Source organism: Dermacentor silvarum, chromosome 3 (assembly GCF_013339745.2).
Source record: "Dermacentor silvarum isolate Dsil-2018 chromosome 3, BIME_Dsil_1.4, whole genome shotgun sequence".
Classification (NCBI taxonomy): domain Eukaryota; kingdom Metazoa; phylum Arthropoda; class Arachnida; order Ixodida; family Ixodidae; genus Dermacentor; species Dermacentor silvarum.
Genome location: NC_051156.1, coordinates 224,544,512 through 224,562,441, shown reverse-complemented (window position 1 = coordinate 224,562,441; position 17,930 = coordinate 224,544,512). Strand labels below are relative to the sequence as shown.

The 17,930-nt window shown below is 44.3% G+C and overlaps 1 protein-coding gene across 2 annotated transcripts in view; it reads left to right on the top strand.

The window, feature by feature from the left end:
* Window positions 1-17,930, top strand: part of LOC119446786 (tumor protein p73) — a 73,873-nt gene that overhangs the window by 33,011 nt on the left and 22,932 nt on the right. For both annotated transcript variants that reach the window (XM_037711335.2, XM_037711334.2), the window contains exon 12: window positions 4,258-4,343. In XM_037711335.2, coding sequence (XP_037567263.1) covers window positions 4,258-4,343 — 86 coding nt within the window. The remainder of the gene's footprint in view (window positions 1-4,257; window positions 4,344-17,930) is intronic.

Below are 17,930 nucleotides of genomic sequence, written 5' to 3'. Positions count from 1 at the left end.
CACCACGAGTGCACGGCTCTTGTGGGAGCATCGATCATGGAAGAGCCGTCGTTTGGGGGGTATTAGTAGTTGGCGGAAGAGCTTTTTTTTGAGATACGATTGTTTTCGACGGCCGCGCGCATCTGTCACTTCTGCTGTTGTGCTGAATCGTCGCGCCTGTCATGAGTGCCAAGAACTTTCGGCGCTCGTTCTCAGCAGCATTCAAACGGGCTGCTATCCTCCATGTTGAGGAAACTAACAACTGCGCAGCAGGACGCAAGTCTGGAGTCAGTGAACGTGTGGTGCGGCAGTGGCGGCTTCAGCGCGAGAAAATTTGGCCTCTCTGGCTACTGTGTGCGGGTGGGTCCTCTCTGCGTGGGGAGCTGTACCGCGCGATGTCGTGGTGCGGTCGTTCGCAAAGTGTAGACTCACTTTTGATGACGACGTGCTGTGGGACCGCAGCAGCTATGACGGGAGCAGTACCAGTGAGGTCAACTCTAGTGACGATGAGTAGTCTTAGCAACCCCATCAATAAATTTCCCTTGTGTGAAATGCACTCGCGTGGTTTCCCCCCCCCCCCCCCCCCCACACACACACACACACACACAATTTTTTTTTTTTTTTTTTTTTTGAGACATGCAATTTTGGGGGGGTCGACCTACATTCGAGTCGACTTACAATCGTGTAAATACGGTACTTTGTCTGCTTCATGTGAAGATTGTGGATACTTGGAAATTAACCTTTCAACGTTCATAAATTTAAATGGATGCAAAATTCCCAGTCGCACGCTTCGATTCTCGAATACGCACGGCTGCTTGGTCTACATGTTTTGCATACGTGCAGGGCTTGAAAATCGATGTTTTGGTGCGGTACCACTTATAGTGCAGATATTCACGACACCGGCGACTTACGTTATAAGTGGTCTACACTGTATGTAAAACCTCATTTTAACGAAGTGAAATTCTCCTGCCATTGGATAAAATGAACTAGATTTGTCTCCGAAACCAAAAAATACCCGACCATTGCGCACTAAGACCATCGCTTTCCTTGGGGGTTCGGCACTTGTTCACTGCGGCAGTTCCGAACTCCGGTGTCTCCGCGCCGTATACGCTGCCAAGCAACACGGGTCTTTCTCACCACAGCACTTCGCTGCGCTCAAGCGGCCCAGCAACAGCTTACTATCGCACTTCTACACTGACCTGCTTGCCTGGCTGCGCAAGCCGCATCACGCTGCATGGCTACGTGCTGCAGTGCAAAAGATTAGTGCATTCACTTCTCGCGCTGCTCAGGCAGGCGCAGCTGGGCATGACCACCGAGATCTCCCCGACGCAATCTTGGGGGTCACGCGCAAGCCTGCGCGAGTCGTGCCATGCTGCACGGTGGTGCGAAAGATTAGTGCATTCACTTCTCTCTTTCTCTGCTGTACGCCACGCGGGCAGCCGCAGCTGTGCCTGGCCTCCAATATCTCCCCGGTGGAATCTCGGGAGTCACGGCCAGGCCATGCATACGCCTGCCTGCGCGGCTACACTTCGCGAGGCGAAAGATTAGTGCGTTCACGTATCCCTTTTCCTGCGGTGCACAGCGCAGGCTGGCAGCTGGGCGTGGCCTCCGCGATTGCATCGGCACCAGTGCAATCTCTGAGGCCACGAGCCAGCCAAGCCAAGTCGGTGCGGCAAAGTTCGCTTACGTCCGCGATCACACAGCGGAGTGCTGTGTTGTCTGCCACATGCTGCTCGACCGCGTGGAGCGAAGTGGAAAGCAGAAGGGAAAGACCATCTCAATGGAAAAGAAGGCAGCTGTCTGAAGGCTGTCACGTCAGGTGCTAAGAAGACGCGTGTTACACATGCTGAAGATTGTTTTGTTCTTTTATTGAAATTTCATCACACGCGTGGCCATGTAGCAGTTCCACGCGCCACGAAGCCGTCTTCTTATTTCAATGTTTACAATTGTGCACCCCATTAGGCATGTATTGCAGTAAATGCAAATAATGGATATAACGAAGTAACAGATATAACAAAGTAATTTTGGCTCCCCCTTCAACTTTGTTATAACGAGGTTCGAGTGTTATGCCGCACCCGTTCATTATATCCCAATGTCCTTAATGAATGGACTGCTCGGGAAGATAGAAAAAGAAAATGTCCAAGTCACCAGCTGATGCCGCCATGTTCCTTTGGGGGAAAAAGATTGGTTATAGCAGCTTTCTAAATACCCAATTTGGTGGTTTTAATGTTAGCCAAGATATTCACGTATGCCTCCTGCATTCCTTGATTACTTAAGTACCGTATTTATTCGAATCTAGGCCGATAGTTTTTTTCAAATAATCACATACGAAACTCTAGGGTCGGCTTAGATTCGAGGATTTAAAAAAAACGCGCCAGTTTTTAACTGAAACTGATAAATATGGTGCATAGTTAGCGCCATCTAGAAAAGTCAGTATCGCAGCCGCTACTAGCCGCGCCAGTAGCCAACTGAAGTACACGAGCGACGTCGCCATTTTGACCTGCGTCGTATCGGTAGTATCGGTATGGTGCAGCATCGGCGCGCGGTGTGGCGTTATCGTGATGGCACCAAATGGGCGATGCCACTATAGTGCCACTTTCTAAACGAATACTGTATTTACTCGAATCTAACGCGCACTTTCAACACGACCCTAAATCTGCGTCGGCATTTCAGAATGGCCGCCTCGCACGCGCGTCGAGCCTAGCTACCGTAGCATGCGGAAGCTTCCTCCGTGTGCTGCAGTACACGTGCTTAGGCAATAGTCTACCGTCTGTCTTCACGTTCTCAGCGTCTGCTCTATCTATCAGCATGAAGTACCGAGTTCATCATGATGCCGCATTTAAAAGGAAAGTGATCATCTGTGCGGAGACGGACGGAAATCGGGCCGCATCACGGGCGTTCGGAGAATCCGAAACTTGCGAGCAGGACTGGCGCGAACAGAAGGAGAGGATTTTCGCCAGCAAAGCAATGCGGAACGGTTTCAGTGGACCGAAGCAGGACGTAATCTGCGACGATCCACTCCGGCGATACGATCAGGCTTGGCCCTATCTTGAAAGCAATCTGCGACGGGTAAAGTCCGCCGCGTTGAAGCGAGAGGCATGCTAGTACGAAGGCGCGCTCCAGCGTTTTGACAGTTCGTTTCCGCGGTCAACGAGCGAGTGTTCATGTTTGCTTGAGCGCGCGTGACACCGTGCTTGTTAATAGCGGTCTACTAATTTGCTACCGCATTCGATGCATCGCCTTTCGGGCGAAACTGCGACTTTTTTTGTATTCATCGCAACATCAGTGCATCGGGAGGAAATTATTTTTCCAAATGACAGAAAGTTGTATTTCAGTTTGAAAGCATGAGGTGCGCGGTACTGGTAAAGGACTTTTTCCTCACGGAAAACGGGTGCGCGTTACAATCGCGGAAGCGTGAGAATCGAGTAAATACAGTAGTTGTGCTAGCCGTAGAGGCATCGTCAAACGTTCAAGCCGGGCGGTACTTCGGCATCGGTCTGTCGTTGGAGGGAGCCACGGGAGATGGTTTTTGCGTGCGCCGCAACGTGCGCCGCAACGTGCGCTCCTTCCAAAAATGCAGCATCTCTAATGCGCTGGATGGTACTGAATATAGCGCACTGTTTGAAGATGTCAGCAGTAAGGAAGATAGCGACGAGGCTAGCAGCGATGGTGACATAGAATGAGCTCGGCATGTTCATATTTAATAAATGCTGTTTCATTTTGCGAATGCTGTCCTCGCTTTTTCGTTCGGCCTACATTCGAGGTAAGTTTTTTTTTTTTTTTTTTTTCTGACTTGGAACTTTTGGGGGGTCAGCTTAGAATCGGAGTCGGCCTAGATTCGAGTAAATACGGTAATTTGATGCAAGAACATGCTCCACATCATGGTCCTTGACATAGACAAGCCAAAAACTGGAACCATGTTTCTCATTTTCCATGAGCAAGAATGCGACATGCAACAAATGGCCAACTCGCTGCTGATGCAAGACCACCTGCTTCATATGAAGGAAATGCCATGGCAGGTTGCTGGCATATTAGCCTTGTTTAGTTTAGAAAACAAGGGGTTTTCCCACGGTGGCAGCAAGGGAATTGCCGCTCACAGCTTGAGTTGCCAGCCACTACTTTGGTTCCTCAAGGTAACGTTAGTAATTATATTGCACCTGCAAGTTACGATACATTACTCTTTTATTTTTACATAGCACTACACATTTGCCGTTACTTGTACCTGTTATCTAGTCTGACAAAACATCCACCTTCCACCACCTGTTTCTTTGTGTGCAGTGCTCCAACAAGAAGATCTACAAAATTCTCAAATTCCTTCGTGACTCAACTATGTTGTACAGCACAATGAACCCATCTGCCTTGAGGTGAGTACTAGCATTTATCCTTTCGTTTTTTTTTTTTTTTTTTGTTTTTTTTTCGGTCTATTGAAACATTGGTGGGTATATATTTGGCTGAGCCAGTGATTTGCAAGCTATTATAGTTGTACACACATGTTCTGTAAGACTGGCAGCTTAGAGCACTCATTTCACCAGCGGTGATTTAAGTGTGTAGATTACTGCTCCAATATCTCCATAGGATCACCTTTACTGAAGATAGACTTTCTGAGAATATGATGCAAACACAGGATTGCACTGGCACTAGTAATGCGGAAATACGGAACCAGCTTCAGACTTTGTAATGCCTCGTTTATACATTGTTTTTTATGCATGAAAGAAAAGGAAGTTAACTCTTTCGTTACCGTGGGAAAATGTGCCCCTTTTTGTAGGATTTCGTAATTATTTTGTGTAGTGCACATTATCATGGTTACACCGTCATGCTATATATCAATACAAAGCTAAATAAACGTATTTTCTAGCGACATTACTTTTAAAAACAAATATTAAGGTGTAACAAGTAATAATATTCATGAAAAACAAGATTCATTGAATATTGCACAGAACATTTCCAATGTGGTGCTCATAACACAAAAGGAGAAAAAAAGAAAAATAATGTGAAATATACAAAATGTTTGCTAATCAATTGTACATAAAAGAGGAAAGTTTGAATTGTCTAGCTCATAAATCATATGAGTTACAAATTTTTATTTTCCGCATAGTGGAAAGTGCCTTGTCCCATCAGGTGCCGCAATGATAATTTTTTCCACTACAAATTTTTTGAACACAATACTGCAATAGATATCAGTAAAGAAAAAAAGAAATGAGCTGTTGAACCATGGGTATTTTAGAAATTTATGCTAAATTTTAAGTCAGAAAAAAAATCTCAAATACCAAACATAACTCTGAACATGGCACCAAAACAGCGTAAGGTATGCCTTTACCGAAAAAAAGAAATTGTAAAATGTGTAAGCAACAAATATAGCTTCATAATACAATGTTTAGTAGTGGCAACAAAATCTACAACCATATCTCAAAGCTCTAAGATGTGGGAAAAAATATATTCGTAAGGTTGGCGTGGCACTGGGCAAAACAGTTTTTGGCTGTAGAGAAACACAAGCAAACATTGCCAGTTTTACAGATGGCATTGTTTTATGGTCAAGTTCTTTGTCCTGATAGCACTTCTTGCATCTTCTCCGCTTTTCTAATATTGATTGCACTTGCTTTCTCTCGCTTGCCCGTGTACACATAAAATTGTATGGTGTAGCCTGTCTGAGGGTCAGCGAGCACCCACAACTTGTACCCCATAGGACTGCTTCTTCAGGATTTACGTCCACGCATACTTATTTGTGTTCAAGGAAATCCTATTTATTACCTCCGCTGTGAAAAACACCACAAAAACGTCGATCGCTTTTGTGAGCCGCTTTGCTTCACTGCGCAGCATCATTCCGAGGCGGGGTTCTCTTCTTGGGCTAAACATGACTCCCTGCTAGGCTGATGGCAACAGATATCCGCCATATACTGTAGAGACACCGTAAATTAGATATATAATATTGCCAACATCCTTAGGACATCTCAAGCGGCCTAAAAAATCTGTCACCTGTCAAGTGCTAGATTACTGCCGAACAGCTGACGACGATCCGGGCTTGTTTTGCGAGTTTCCATCGCCCGAACTAAAATTCGACGATTAGATATCATCTTCAGAGTCACTGCTGCTAGAAACTGCAGAATAATCACTTGCAGGCACGACAGAATCGCCAGAAGGACGTTGTTAGCGCACGGGTCCGGCGGCCAGATCGTCAGCCATCTTCGTGAGCAAAACAAGCGAACCGCGCACTTTGAACGGCTGTTAAAAATCGCCGCCGCGCGGAAAAAGAACAAACTACGCAAGAAATCAAAGATAAGTGCTTAGAAAATGCGCTAGATGGCGCAGCTAGTCCATAGGAGCGCCGGTATTTTTAAATTTTCGCGCGGAGCCTATGGGTCACCGGTGACCCATGTTCTATAGGCGCGGTAACGAAAGAGTTAACCTAAAGCTACCTATTAACGTGATAGCGTTAAGGGCCCCGTGTCGCAGAAAATCCAGTGTCGGCAACCGGCGTCGGCGGGTGGCGCAGAAAATCATCCCCAACCACGCAGGCCCTCCACATATATTTAGGTACATGTATATGCCATGCCTTCTTATATGATGTGCGGTAGATGCGGGTTATATTGCCACACCATTCTATCATTAATGTTACTCATACCTTGTCTTGCATTCTTGGCAAAGCTATTCCTCGGAATTTTGAGAATGACAATCCACAAACAAATGTCATGAAACAAAACACCCACAGCGCATGCCTTTTATGTTAAATCTTCTCAGACTGAAATATTAAAAGTACGAAACAAAAACAGAAACCTGAAAATTATGCAATTTTTTTGGTGTGGCTGTGCAATATCTCCGCGATCGCCTTTGTGCATAGCCTTCGCCGCCAGTGTTTCCTGGTAAACATTACGGTTGCTTAAGCTGCAGTTGTCGGGAAGCGTGAGAAGCATTCGGGGGATCTTTGAATGCTATCGTGTTCCACTCTTTAAAGCGAAGCTTAAGCGTCCTCCAATTTTTTTATTTTGCTTCTTTTTCCCTCATCCCCTCCTTGGACGAATTTTCTTGGTACATACTAAGACATAATAATAATTAAAAAATGTGCAGCACTGCATATTGAAAACACTGTGGCAACTTCTTTGCGAAGTTGTTGCTAGTGGTGCTAGCTGATAACACACACACCACTCGGCTGTTGATGCTATTTGTGGGGAGTGTTTGGTGCCATGTCTGTGTGGCCCTCTTGACTTATCACAGATGGTAGTCTGGCAAAGCATGACTTCCGATAACCTTGGCACGGTGTAGGACTATCGCACTGTGCTGGCATGGGGCCTACGTATATTTTTGCTCGTTTTTATCAGAAAATGTAGTCTTGTAATTTTGCAAGTATCATATTTGTAACCTGTGCAGAATTGACACCAAAAGATCTTCCGGACCAGAATCTTTACCCAAAGTTCATGTTTGCCTTTAACTCCCTTTTAACAGTGGCAATGCCTGCTTTAAAGATTGCACAATGTGTGCTCCCACTAGCCAAAGTTAGGGATGCAGGTCAAGAGAGTCAGTAGTGTGGATGCGTAGGCTGGTTTGTCTTTCATGCAGTAGAACCCCGCTGATACGTTTTTTATGGGACCGTTAAAAAAAAAAGAAGAAGAAGAAGAAGACTTAAGAGTTGGAATTGTGAGAGCCGAGAAACAGGAAAAAAATTGAGAAATGACAATAGTGGTGCACCACACAATTTTAATTCTTACTGTTGGAGAAAAGCTGCAGTTCTGCCTGAAAGCCGAAGCATTGATTGCAATAGCAAATTAGTAGACAGCTATACAAAGTAAGAATGCAGTCGAATCTCAATAATTCGAACTCGAACGGGTCCGAAAATTTGTTCGAATGAAAAGAAATATGTATTTTTGAAGTATTCGAGCACCATAGCATGACGCACGAACGGTGCGAGTCGTGAAATACCGCGGCGCGCAAGCGCATAGGGAGCGCAACTGCCCACGCCGGCCAACGCTCGCTTCCCGATAACGACAGAAAACGAAACTTCAGGGAGCGGGCTGCACCGGCATCTCAACGGGTGAACACGCCCGAAGACCGTCGAAGGTGAGGGAGGAGGGCGGCAGGGAAGCAGATTTAGCCTCGGCAACTCCGCCGATTAAGGGGGGACGCGGGGATCAGATCGCGAAAATCACGAGAAAAATCGGTTTTTGGAAACCCCGCATTTCGGTATCTGCAATACCTAATCTACGCTGTATCAAAATGGTTTGGCTGAAAACGCGCTAAAAGTGCCCGAAAAAAATTAATTTGTCAGTGCACAGGGCGAGAGAACAGCTTTAAATCGCGCAAAATCACCGCCGTTCACGGAGCCATATCTCGTATTTCCCGCCACCGAGCGCCGCCATCTTGGTATCGTTCGAAAGCTCAATGTTTCGCCGTTCCGCTTCTCAATTCGTCGGTCGTCGCCATCTTGTAACAAACGCACAAACACAAAAGAAGCGCGGGTCTGCTGGAGGTAGTCACACGGGCCCTCCGATGAAAGCGGGCCTCCGATTGGCTGCCGTGGTGAAAGGCGTCTTCCCATTGGTTACTGCTGCGGCAGCGGGCAAGATGGCAACCGCAGTTGTCTGCTTCGCAAACCATGCCGTCGTCTTCACTTGACACGCAGAATTCGGATTTCTGAGAGCGCCCAGTTTAGTTATGGATCATCGCTTGTTGGAGATGAAAGTTTGGACGAAGCACGCCTTCGGAATGCGGAAGCGCAAGCCTCCTACGGCGATTAGCGGGAGAAGTGGAGGAGCACCCGACTGAACGTGCCGCGCTACCTTGCACCTGTGGATTACGTGCCGCGATATCTTGCACCGTCTGACTCAAGCAGCGAAACCGACAATTGCCCTGTGCCATCGGTACCGACAACACAGTCGACGGAAGACGCGCCAACGGAAGCTCCCGCGCCTCGGCGTACGGCCGCGCGAATCAGCCGAGATCGTATCGACGTGGGTCGAAGGTCACCACTTAGTTTGGTGCATCGTGCGACACGGACACGCCGCCTCCGAGCGAGCCCCAACCGTCGACGAGCTACAGTGTGATAACCGAAGATTCACCGGACAAATAGTCGCCCGAACAGCGCACGATTTAGACGCGTTTCGTGTCAGCGGTGACGGCAGAATCACGAGCATGCAGCCGTGCGGGACTCCCTTCGCGCGATGTCCACAACTGAACGGAAGTTCAATTTGATGGACTAGCCAGGCTATCAAATTTTCAAAGCCCACCAAACGAAGAGGCAAAGGTGCAAGAAGATGCTTGGCAGCACTGATGCCAAAAATTACCGCCCTGATGCGTTCTAATAAACCTGCACTGCTTGCAAAACTTTGCAGGTCGTTTTCTCAATAGTGTTTTTTTTTTTTTTTTTTTTTTTGTTGGTCACCTCGCTCGTGGAAAGCATAGCACAACAATGGCTGGACCGATTTTGGTCCAGTTTGTTTTGCTGTGATCCATAAACTGTGCTGCACATCAAGACAGTCTTGAAATGTTCATTTATTTTTCTATTATTTAATTGCTTCAGAATAACTACATGGCTCTATGCAGTGAAACACAAGTCACATGCATGTCATATCGAGTAAAAAATTATGAGGGCACTAAAAAAAAATCTAACACTGTCTTGATATAGATTAGACATTTGGGCAAACATACACAGTATTCCCAGTTCCGTACCATGTTTCGTTACTGTGCCAGGCTTTCCACGAGCAAGGAACTTGTAAACTTTTGTAAATTCTTATAAAACAAAAACTAATGAAGATATCTTAATGAAATTTTAGATTTGCCTCTCTATTGCAATGTACAGTGTGTGTGCCAAATTTCAGCCCTTTCTGTCAAGAAACAAAAAATTATTTTTCATCCCCTCCTCCCCCCTTAACGAGATCCGACTGTAGTAGTTTTATTGTCCGTATAAACTTGTATAAACATTCGCTTGTTAACTTTATTAAAAGGAATGGTGTCATCGCACACAAGCAAACAGGGAACACATCACACTCGATGAGTGCGACACTCGCTATCGAAACGCAGGTGTGAGGAAGCGCCACAGCAGCAGCGAGCGATGTGACCTTCATGCTGTCTATCGCTTCAACGCAAACTGAGCGCCGAGAACACACAAGCACGCACAAAGCTACGAGCCACCGACGCATCCACACTGCCTAGACTCTGCCCCCAACGCAGATAGCTTTCAAGATATGGCCCGCGCGGGCGCCGCCAGAGTAAACCCCCTCTCCCGTGCCTCGCGCGCCACTGAAGAAGCGCGCTTCCGCCTTGCCTTTTTCTCCTTTGCGCCTGCGAGATTGAGCCGCAATCATCGGCTGACCCTCGCACGATTTCACTCGCACGTACAGCATTTGGCTCGCGTATATGGCGTTATCACCCCAGAACAGCTATGCACCAAAACCAATTTTATGGCCCCAACGCATCATAGACACCATCTTTAGATAGCAAGTACGGATCTCAAAGGCCATGCTTTTGCTGGTGGAAACCGAAAATGTGTCATAGTTGTTGCCCCCGGCGTTTTTAGCGGCCAATCCTATTGTTAAGCCTTGGCCAAGCGACATAAAAAGTCAACATGGCCGCTCTGATTGGCGCTAGGTGGCAGCTCGCAACGCAGGATGCGGGAACGGTCCCACAGTTGCGATGCAACAGTGGGGTTACCAATGCATTAGGTCCAATGGGAGCTAATATCTGTTCACGTTCCGTTGCTGCAGGTTTGTGCCGAGTATTTATTTTTGCTTGATTGGACCCCTGTATCATGCTTGGTTGATTTGGCCTTTGCCTCAGTCACTGTGAACATGTTTTGAAATGTTTTTTTCTCATTTTCTCAAAACAGCATTTTCGATGGTGTCGCAGTTCTGTAGCAATATGTGTGGTTCTACTTGCCCTACCGCCATATTTTTTTTTTTTTTTTGGTAGAAAGGTAGACAATTAGAGTGTGCAATAGGCCTATAATATAAACAAATAATGTTACAGAACTTTTCAAAAAGTAATAATTTATCCCGGGTGCTACTATGGGTTCTTAATTCAAAAGTTCGCCATGCTCTCACTTGATATAGAATTGGCTTAGAACATTATTCTTGCTGTTTTGCACTTTGTTGGTTCCAAATCGTTTTTGTATGTTAATCTTTATTACGCCATACATATATAGTTTAGTAAATAGTTCACCTCCAAGCAAGTTGTGCAAAAAACTGAATTCTTTAAATTTCTAGAACATTATTCACTCTACAAGAAAACAATGTAAATTAGCACATTGAAATACACAAATGCAGCCAGTTTCATGAAAATCTACCAAGAATAAAAATTATTTCTTACCCCCCCTCCCCCTCGCAAAATCACCATTTGCTGCAACTGTCGTTGCGACCACGCAGTAGAGATGGCGTCAAAGCACAGTGTTGTGCAGTCATGTGGTGCAATCCTTTAGATGGAAATGACACTTTTTCGCGTTGATGCTGTCCCTGTAGACCTAGCAGCGTCAAAGTAAACAGCCTGCCTGAATCATGACAAAACAGCACTTATATTTTCTCCATAGCGTGAGATGAGACTAAGTGATGACTGATTTTATCATTTATTTCTTGCTGTCCTGGTGGAGAGCAAGTAACAAGGGCAAGATAGGGTTGAAAAGATGGCCTGGACACTTCCATGTTATTATGCCACCACAGTAACAAACAGTAGCCATCCGGTAAATTTTGCGCATGCACAGTTGTGGCAGTCCATATTGGTAACAGTAAGACAGTAATGCCTTGCTAAAACTGTCTATTAGTGGCAACATGATGACTTGTTCACCGTATCACCAACCACCTCTCAACGAAAGCAAGTGTATAGGATGGCACCAACTTTGTTAACGACCACAATCGTCACCATCTCGGCGCCACACCGTATGGCGGCATCTCGTTTCGGACACCAGTTCATAGACGCATGTCGGTCTCCTGTCATTGCTTGAGCATCATTAAGCATCATTATTAGGCGTAATACACATTTTCTGTACTGTGCTAAAGCTTATCAAAGCGCATCTGTCATTTGGAATGCACATAAAACGTTTGCTGGCACTTTTTGGCTTAAAGGGGCCCTCAAATGCTTTTCTTCAAGCCACCATTAAATTGAAGCTTTATATGCCTAGGCAAAAATTCGCCTGTGTACAGAAAAGTATCATCATCAGCATTGGCTTGAGCGTCGTTGTTTTCTTCTGCAGCTGGCTCGTTAGAGCTCATGCTTGTGCCACTGCTCCCGCGTTCGTCGTCGTCTGCTTCCTCAACTGGCTGCGTTGCCGCTAATCATTCCAGCATAGAATTCCACTTCACTTCTGTCGTCATAATGGGGAGGCTGCATTTACGGTGGTATGAGCCATTGCTTAAGGGAGTATGAGCCATTCATTGTGTTACGTAATGGACAGATTTAATTTTAAAGCAATTTAATTTCGAAGAATCACAAACGGCAATGGTGGGCAAATGCTGCTAACCATACCGGCGAGCAAACTCGAGACGTCAAACGCAAGCGACAACGGCGGACTGCGGGCATACCATCAGTGACGTCTTTCTCTCCGTCACAGCTGAACCTGTGTGTAACCTCATAATTGAGAAATACTTTAATGAACTCTTAGAATTAACCCAGTGATAAACACTCGGGCCGCACATTTCAGCTTTGCTTGTTAGCCATCTTCATGGAGCAGAAGGGCCAACTTTTTTTTTTTTGTCGTGGGTTGCAAAGATTGACGGTAGGAGAGATAAGTGCTACAGTGGCACTGATAGGGCTACACAGACTGAAGTTATTCAGCCAAGAAATTTCGGAGTAAAAGAAGAAAAATACATGCCCCCAGCTCGAATTTTACACTGTGTCCTGTCCCAATTTCTTTCACCCACTGACGTAATCCCACCTGCCAACGGTACGAGCTCGAAGCACCTATGTATCGAAAGTTTGCACTCCACAATTGGCTCTTCTGTGTTCACAGACTCCGGGTGTGATGGTGCTGCCGTTACCATGGTAACCTACCACATGGAGCTGCACCATATAATCTTGTTTACATCGAGTAAATGAGCTTCCCTGACGATAATAACTGAGAGGCACAGTTGCTGCTACTGGTCAAGCATCCTGTGACTGCGCAACATCTCTTTTCTTCTTTCATAGCCTGCGCAGGCAATTCAGCTTAGCAATACAAACAATGGAAAGGTAGCAGCAACAATGATGCACGGAGGCGAGAAACATGTACCGCTTGAACAGCACTCATGAGGGTAATGCACAAGCAGAACGAGGCTGCTTATAAGCGTACACAAACAAGAAGAGAAGCTTTCACAAGAGGTACACCTCTCTATAACATAGAACAATGCTCAGAGGCCAGATGCAGAAGAGCAGCCAGCGCTCCTATCGTGTTTTGTGGTGTGGTATTGCAGTGTCATTCGTCTCCCCCCCCCCATTTTTAATACCACCAACAAATTTAATACCCTGCTGATAAGAACTGTGACCTGTAGAACACGCAGGATATCTTTATATCAGCACATAGCAGCTTTGAAATGGATTGGAGAAAAAAAAAAACGAAATTGTCTTCCATGTCAGTGCTGCTTCCAAAGCCCAGAAATTTGCGCACAGATACACCAGAATCAGCAGAAATGCGTCTCCATTGATGAGCAGTGAATGCCGTCAACACATTCAACAGAGAATAACATCAACGTTGGGAAGTACGAGTGCTCATCGCGCTAACCACACCCTTTTCTGGAAGCTTTTTAACATCCCCGCACTGGGGGGGGAACAGGAAAGTGATGCTGAATATATAGTTTTTGAGTAACCTAATACATGGCGCGAGCTGTCTAATAGCGCTCAAAAATTGGCAGAAAGCGAATTTTCAACCATCGATAGCTGGCTATCGATGGGAATAGGCATGGACACTAAAGTGTTAATATAAACGTACAGCAAACAAAAATAAAAGCAAATATTAATTTATCACATTCTTGCTGCAGTGCAGTGGTTATCTGCAACTTTGTTTTTAACTAATCATGAACGAGCGAGTGGCGACATCGATTCCGGCACAAATAGTTCTGGCAAACCCCACTGGTAATAATGTGGTCGTCAGCAATTTAGTGCTTTGTTTGCATCATTAAAATATTAAATATTTTGATATTGGACCTATGCTACAAGGATCTCCAACCGTTGGTCTATGCAACCTGCACAAGAAAGGTGGCGGCTTAAAAAGTGTTTGAGGGTCCCTTTAAGTAAGATGGTGCAAATTGTACTAGCACAGTTGTAATTCTTTGTCTGTCTTATATTTGGCCACATAGCTTTGTTCTCGCTAGCCTACAAAGTTTTATGTAAATGTTACAAAAGTTACTAATGTCTACAAATATAAATGTGTTTTGCAACATACCGTGCGTGGGACAACATGCTTAATTGGCTGCTGCTTACTGTTGGCCTTGTGTTTTTGTTCACTGTTGAGCAGCATTTACTGAATGTGGAGTAATAATAACAAGCTGCACCAAATGATTACATATTACTGCTGTAATGCTGCAAGCATTCCCATTAAAAAAAAATTCGTCGGGTCAGCATTAGAACGGCTTTGATGATACACGATCATTTTGATTGTGGGCTTTGGATTTGACTTGGAATGGCCAAAGTTGCTATGGTTGGTTGCAACTGTAATAATGTACAATGTTGTAAAAGACACCAACAAACTCGAGCTAACGGCACTATAGTATGCTTGCTTTTATGATTGACGATTCATGAAGCCTTGCACAGTAAACTTGTAAATGCATACTTATTTTTTATTTAGTACCTTAAAATTGCTCACTTCAGAAGATGCTGTCATCGACATCACCACATCAAATGATATCAAATTTGGACATCTGACAACTGCACCCAAAAGTAATGTCATTAGGGAACTTAAGGCATTAAAAAATGAATGTCATTTTTTGTGCCTATTTGGCACGATTATGCTGGCTATCTGCTCTTCAAGCAAGCAGCAGCTAATGGAAATAGATGCTTAATAGGGCTTTTTTTTTTCCACACATCAACTGTGCTGTTGTGATTGCAGCATTAAGATTTGTTCCAGGGTTCTTTGAACTGGCATGGTTGGCGTCAAATTATGCTTTTGTGCTCGTCTTTGTGTATGTGGGTCTTGCTTGTTCTTCTTGGTGTCTGTTGTATGCTGCTCACGTTCAGGTGCACAGGCTCTCTCTCATGCACTCCTGTGTTCATTCACTTATTTACTTATCAGCTCCATTGCCGCAGTGTGAAAAAATATCTAATTGGACAAATATGAATTATAACAATAAAACAAAATGTATTAGATGCATTCCTGGTTACACAGTGTGAATAATGCCTAACAAAAAGTATTGGTGGTGGTGACATTGTCTCTGTGAAGTATGTTCTTGGGCAAAGACCATGGAGTGAGGAGTCACATAAGACTTTGAAAGCCTAGTCAAGGAAAAAGTAAAGGAAAGGCTCACGGTAAACATACCCTGACATTGTCATAGGCAAGCAGTAATTTCTAGCTGCGAAGCGCACATAGTGCAAAGTTGAGAGCAGATGGCGAAGGCCAATCATGATGAGAGTGTCAGTAAGAGCCACCACGAACCAAACATTGCCTCAAAAGATCTGACAATTATGTCGGCCCTATTTCCCAACAGTCAACACACTGGTGGGCTCCAAAGGAAAGGAGGTGTGGTGTCAAGAGTAGGTGTCCTTGCGCATTCTAGCTGCCTGGCATAATGCTCTCTCCTAGTATTTTTCCTTCCTCTATGGTAGAGGTTCCATGCAGCTGGCCACATTAGTCATTCAAGAGCTGGGCACAGGTACTATGGAGCAGAAATGCATTCTCAGCATATGAGTTTTTTTGCATGCAGAACAGGTTCTTCATTCTTTACTTCAACAAAAAAGAAAAGACTGGAACACTAGAGATTGCTGTAAATATTGGCATTAAAAAATAAAATTTTTGAGAACTTCTAAGACACTTTTACAAGCTAACACTGCTGGCATAATTTTAAGTAGCAGCACATGGTATGTCCTTAAGAAATTAGAATGCACCTTGTGTTGTTACACGTTCACTACTATCTGTGACATTGGTGTGGCAAGGTTGGGCGCGCATAAAGGGTGCGCGAGTGTTGTTTTTATTCATTCATTCATTTAAGCTTTTGCTTGCAGTACCTGAGACACTACTTTGACATTGATAGCCTCAGACCATTTGCTGAGAAAAAGAAACTTGTGCCTGACATTTGTGTAGACTACCAAATTTTCTAATTTTCTTTAACATATACTGCCATCTTGCATAGCAAGATATTGCAGGAGTGAGTACATACATATTTCATTCAATCGAAGAATACATTTTAGTTGCAAAAAGAAAACAAATATAGAAAAAACATTATCAGGAAGAGCTAGTTGATTAATCAACATAATTAGGCAATAGGTCGGCAAATTCATCACTCCATAACTCGCGCAAGGACCCCTCAAGGCTATTCCAAATCGTAATTGTATGTGTAAAAAAGGAAAACCTAAAACAATCAATCGATGAATTCGAAGGAACAGTGTTAAGACGATGACTACTTCTGGTGGGACGAGAAGAAGAGTTGCATTACAAACAATAGGTGCATTGACATAAGTTTTCGCATGAACAATTTTATGTAGTAGAACAGCACGGTCACAAGTACGTCTATGGGCCAGAGGTTTTAGTAGCAGCTAATAGCATGTGATGTCGGTGAGAAATGGCGGTCATAATGACTATATTAAATCTTACGGCTTTTTTCTGAATAGAAAAATTTCTTTTGTAAATAGGCACAATGTTCCACAGTGCTGTCATAATATCTAGAAGTAAAGACAAACTAACAAAATAAATTGAAGTACAAATGATGGACATGCCTCAGGTCCAACAAGTCAAGATTTTAATAAAGGTCATTGCACCTCTGGCATGCATACAAAGTAGTAAAAATGTGCATATGTATGCTTTATGCAGGTTCTCAAATAAAACTTTTTGAAAGTAGTCCTGGTGTGCATCTCCTTCCCTGTGCTTATACGTTTAGTTATTCAGTTACTTATTTCATCACGCTGCTAGCAACAAGTCCAAGCTACTTTCTTACAATGGAATCCTATGTTTACTTGTGGAGCATTGGGTGTACCTTAACCAAGCTGTATTATTTATTATGGTATATTTGTTTTAATTCTATTTGACTCGGTGTTATTGCACACAAGGCATACGGAAGTCTCTTTTCACTCATTTTTGAACAAGGTGTTGTTATTTATCTACACTTTTGTAATGTATTTAAATTGTTCTGTTCTTCATGTCTTGCATGCTGCTGTTCACTGTTTATTGCTGCACATTATTTGTCACAATGCATGTGCTGCTTGAAATAAAACCTTGACACCTGATGCATGCACTGCTGTTGTGCTTATGCTTGCATGCTGACGTGCATTGTAAAGCCTTAACTTTAGCAATGAATTGAACGGGCAGATTGAGGGCACAACAATTTAGTGAGGGTTGTGCACTTTTGTAATTGATTGTGACTTTGATGTGCACACAAAGCCGAATGGTTGTCTTATGTTGTCTCTATATAGGCTATGTAGGGACACTTCATGATTTTCTCCTAGAAGCCACCAGAATAAATGTAAAAAGAAATGTTAATATAAACCACATCTTGATTTCATTGTCCCTAATGAAAGGAAAAAAGAGTATTTTACTGTGTCCTACAAGGGATGTATTATACCATTCCATTCAGGTGTCCTGCTTAGGGAACATTTGGCTCTGCTAGATGTTTTTAAAGCAGTACGGACAAATCTTTCGTATTTTTCTTTTTCTCTCTCTCTCTCTCTCCCTCATGGTTAGCTAGTAATTATGATATGCAGTCTCAATTACTGTAGAGTTCTGGACATAATTGCATCACCTTTTAATCCAAGTTGTAAATATGCGCCAACTGCAGTGCAGCTTCGTACATGGGGCAAGAGGCTGGCACGTCACAGAAACCAGAGACAGTGCTTACATGGTAGGGCATGGCACTGGC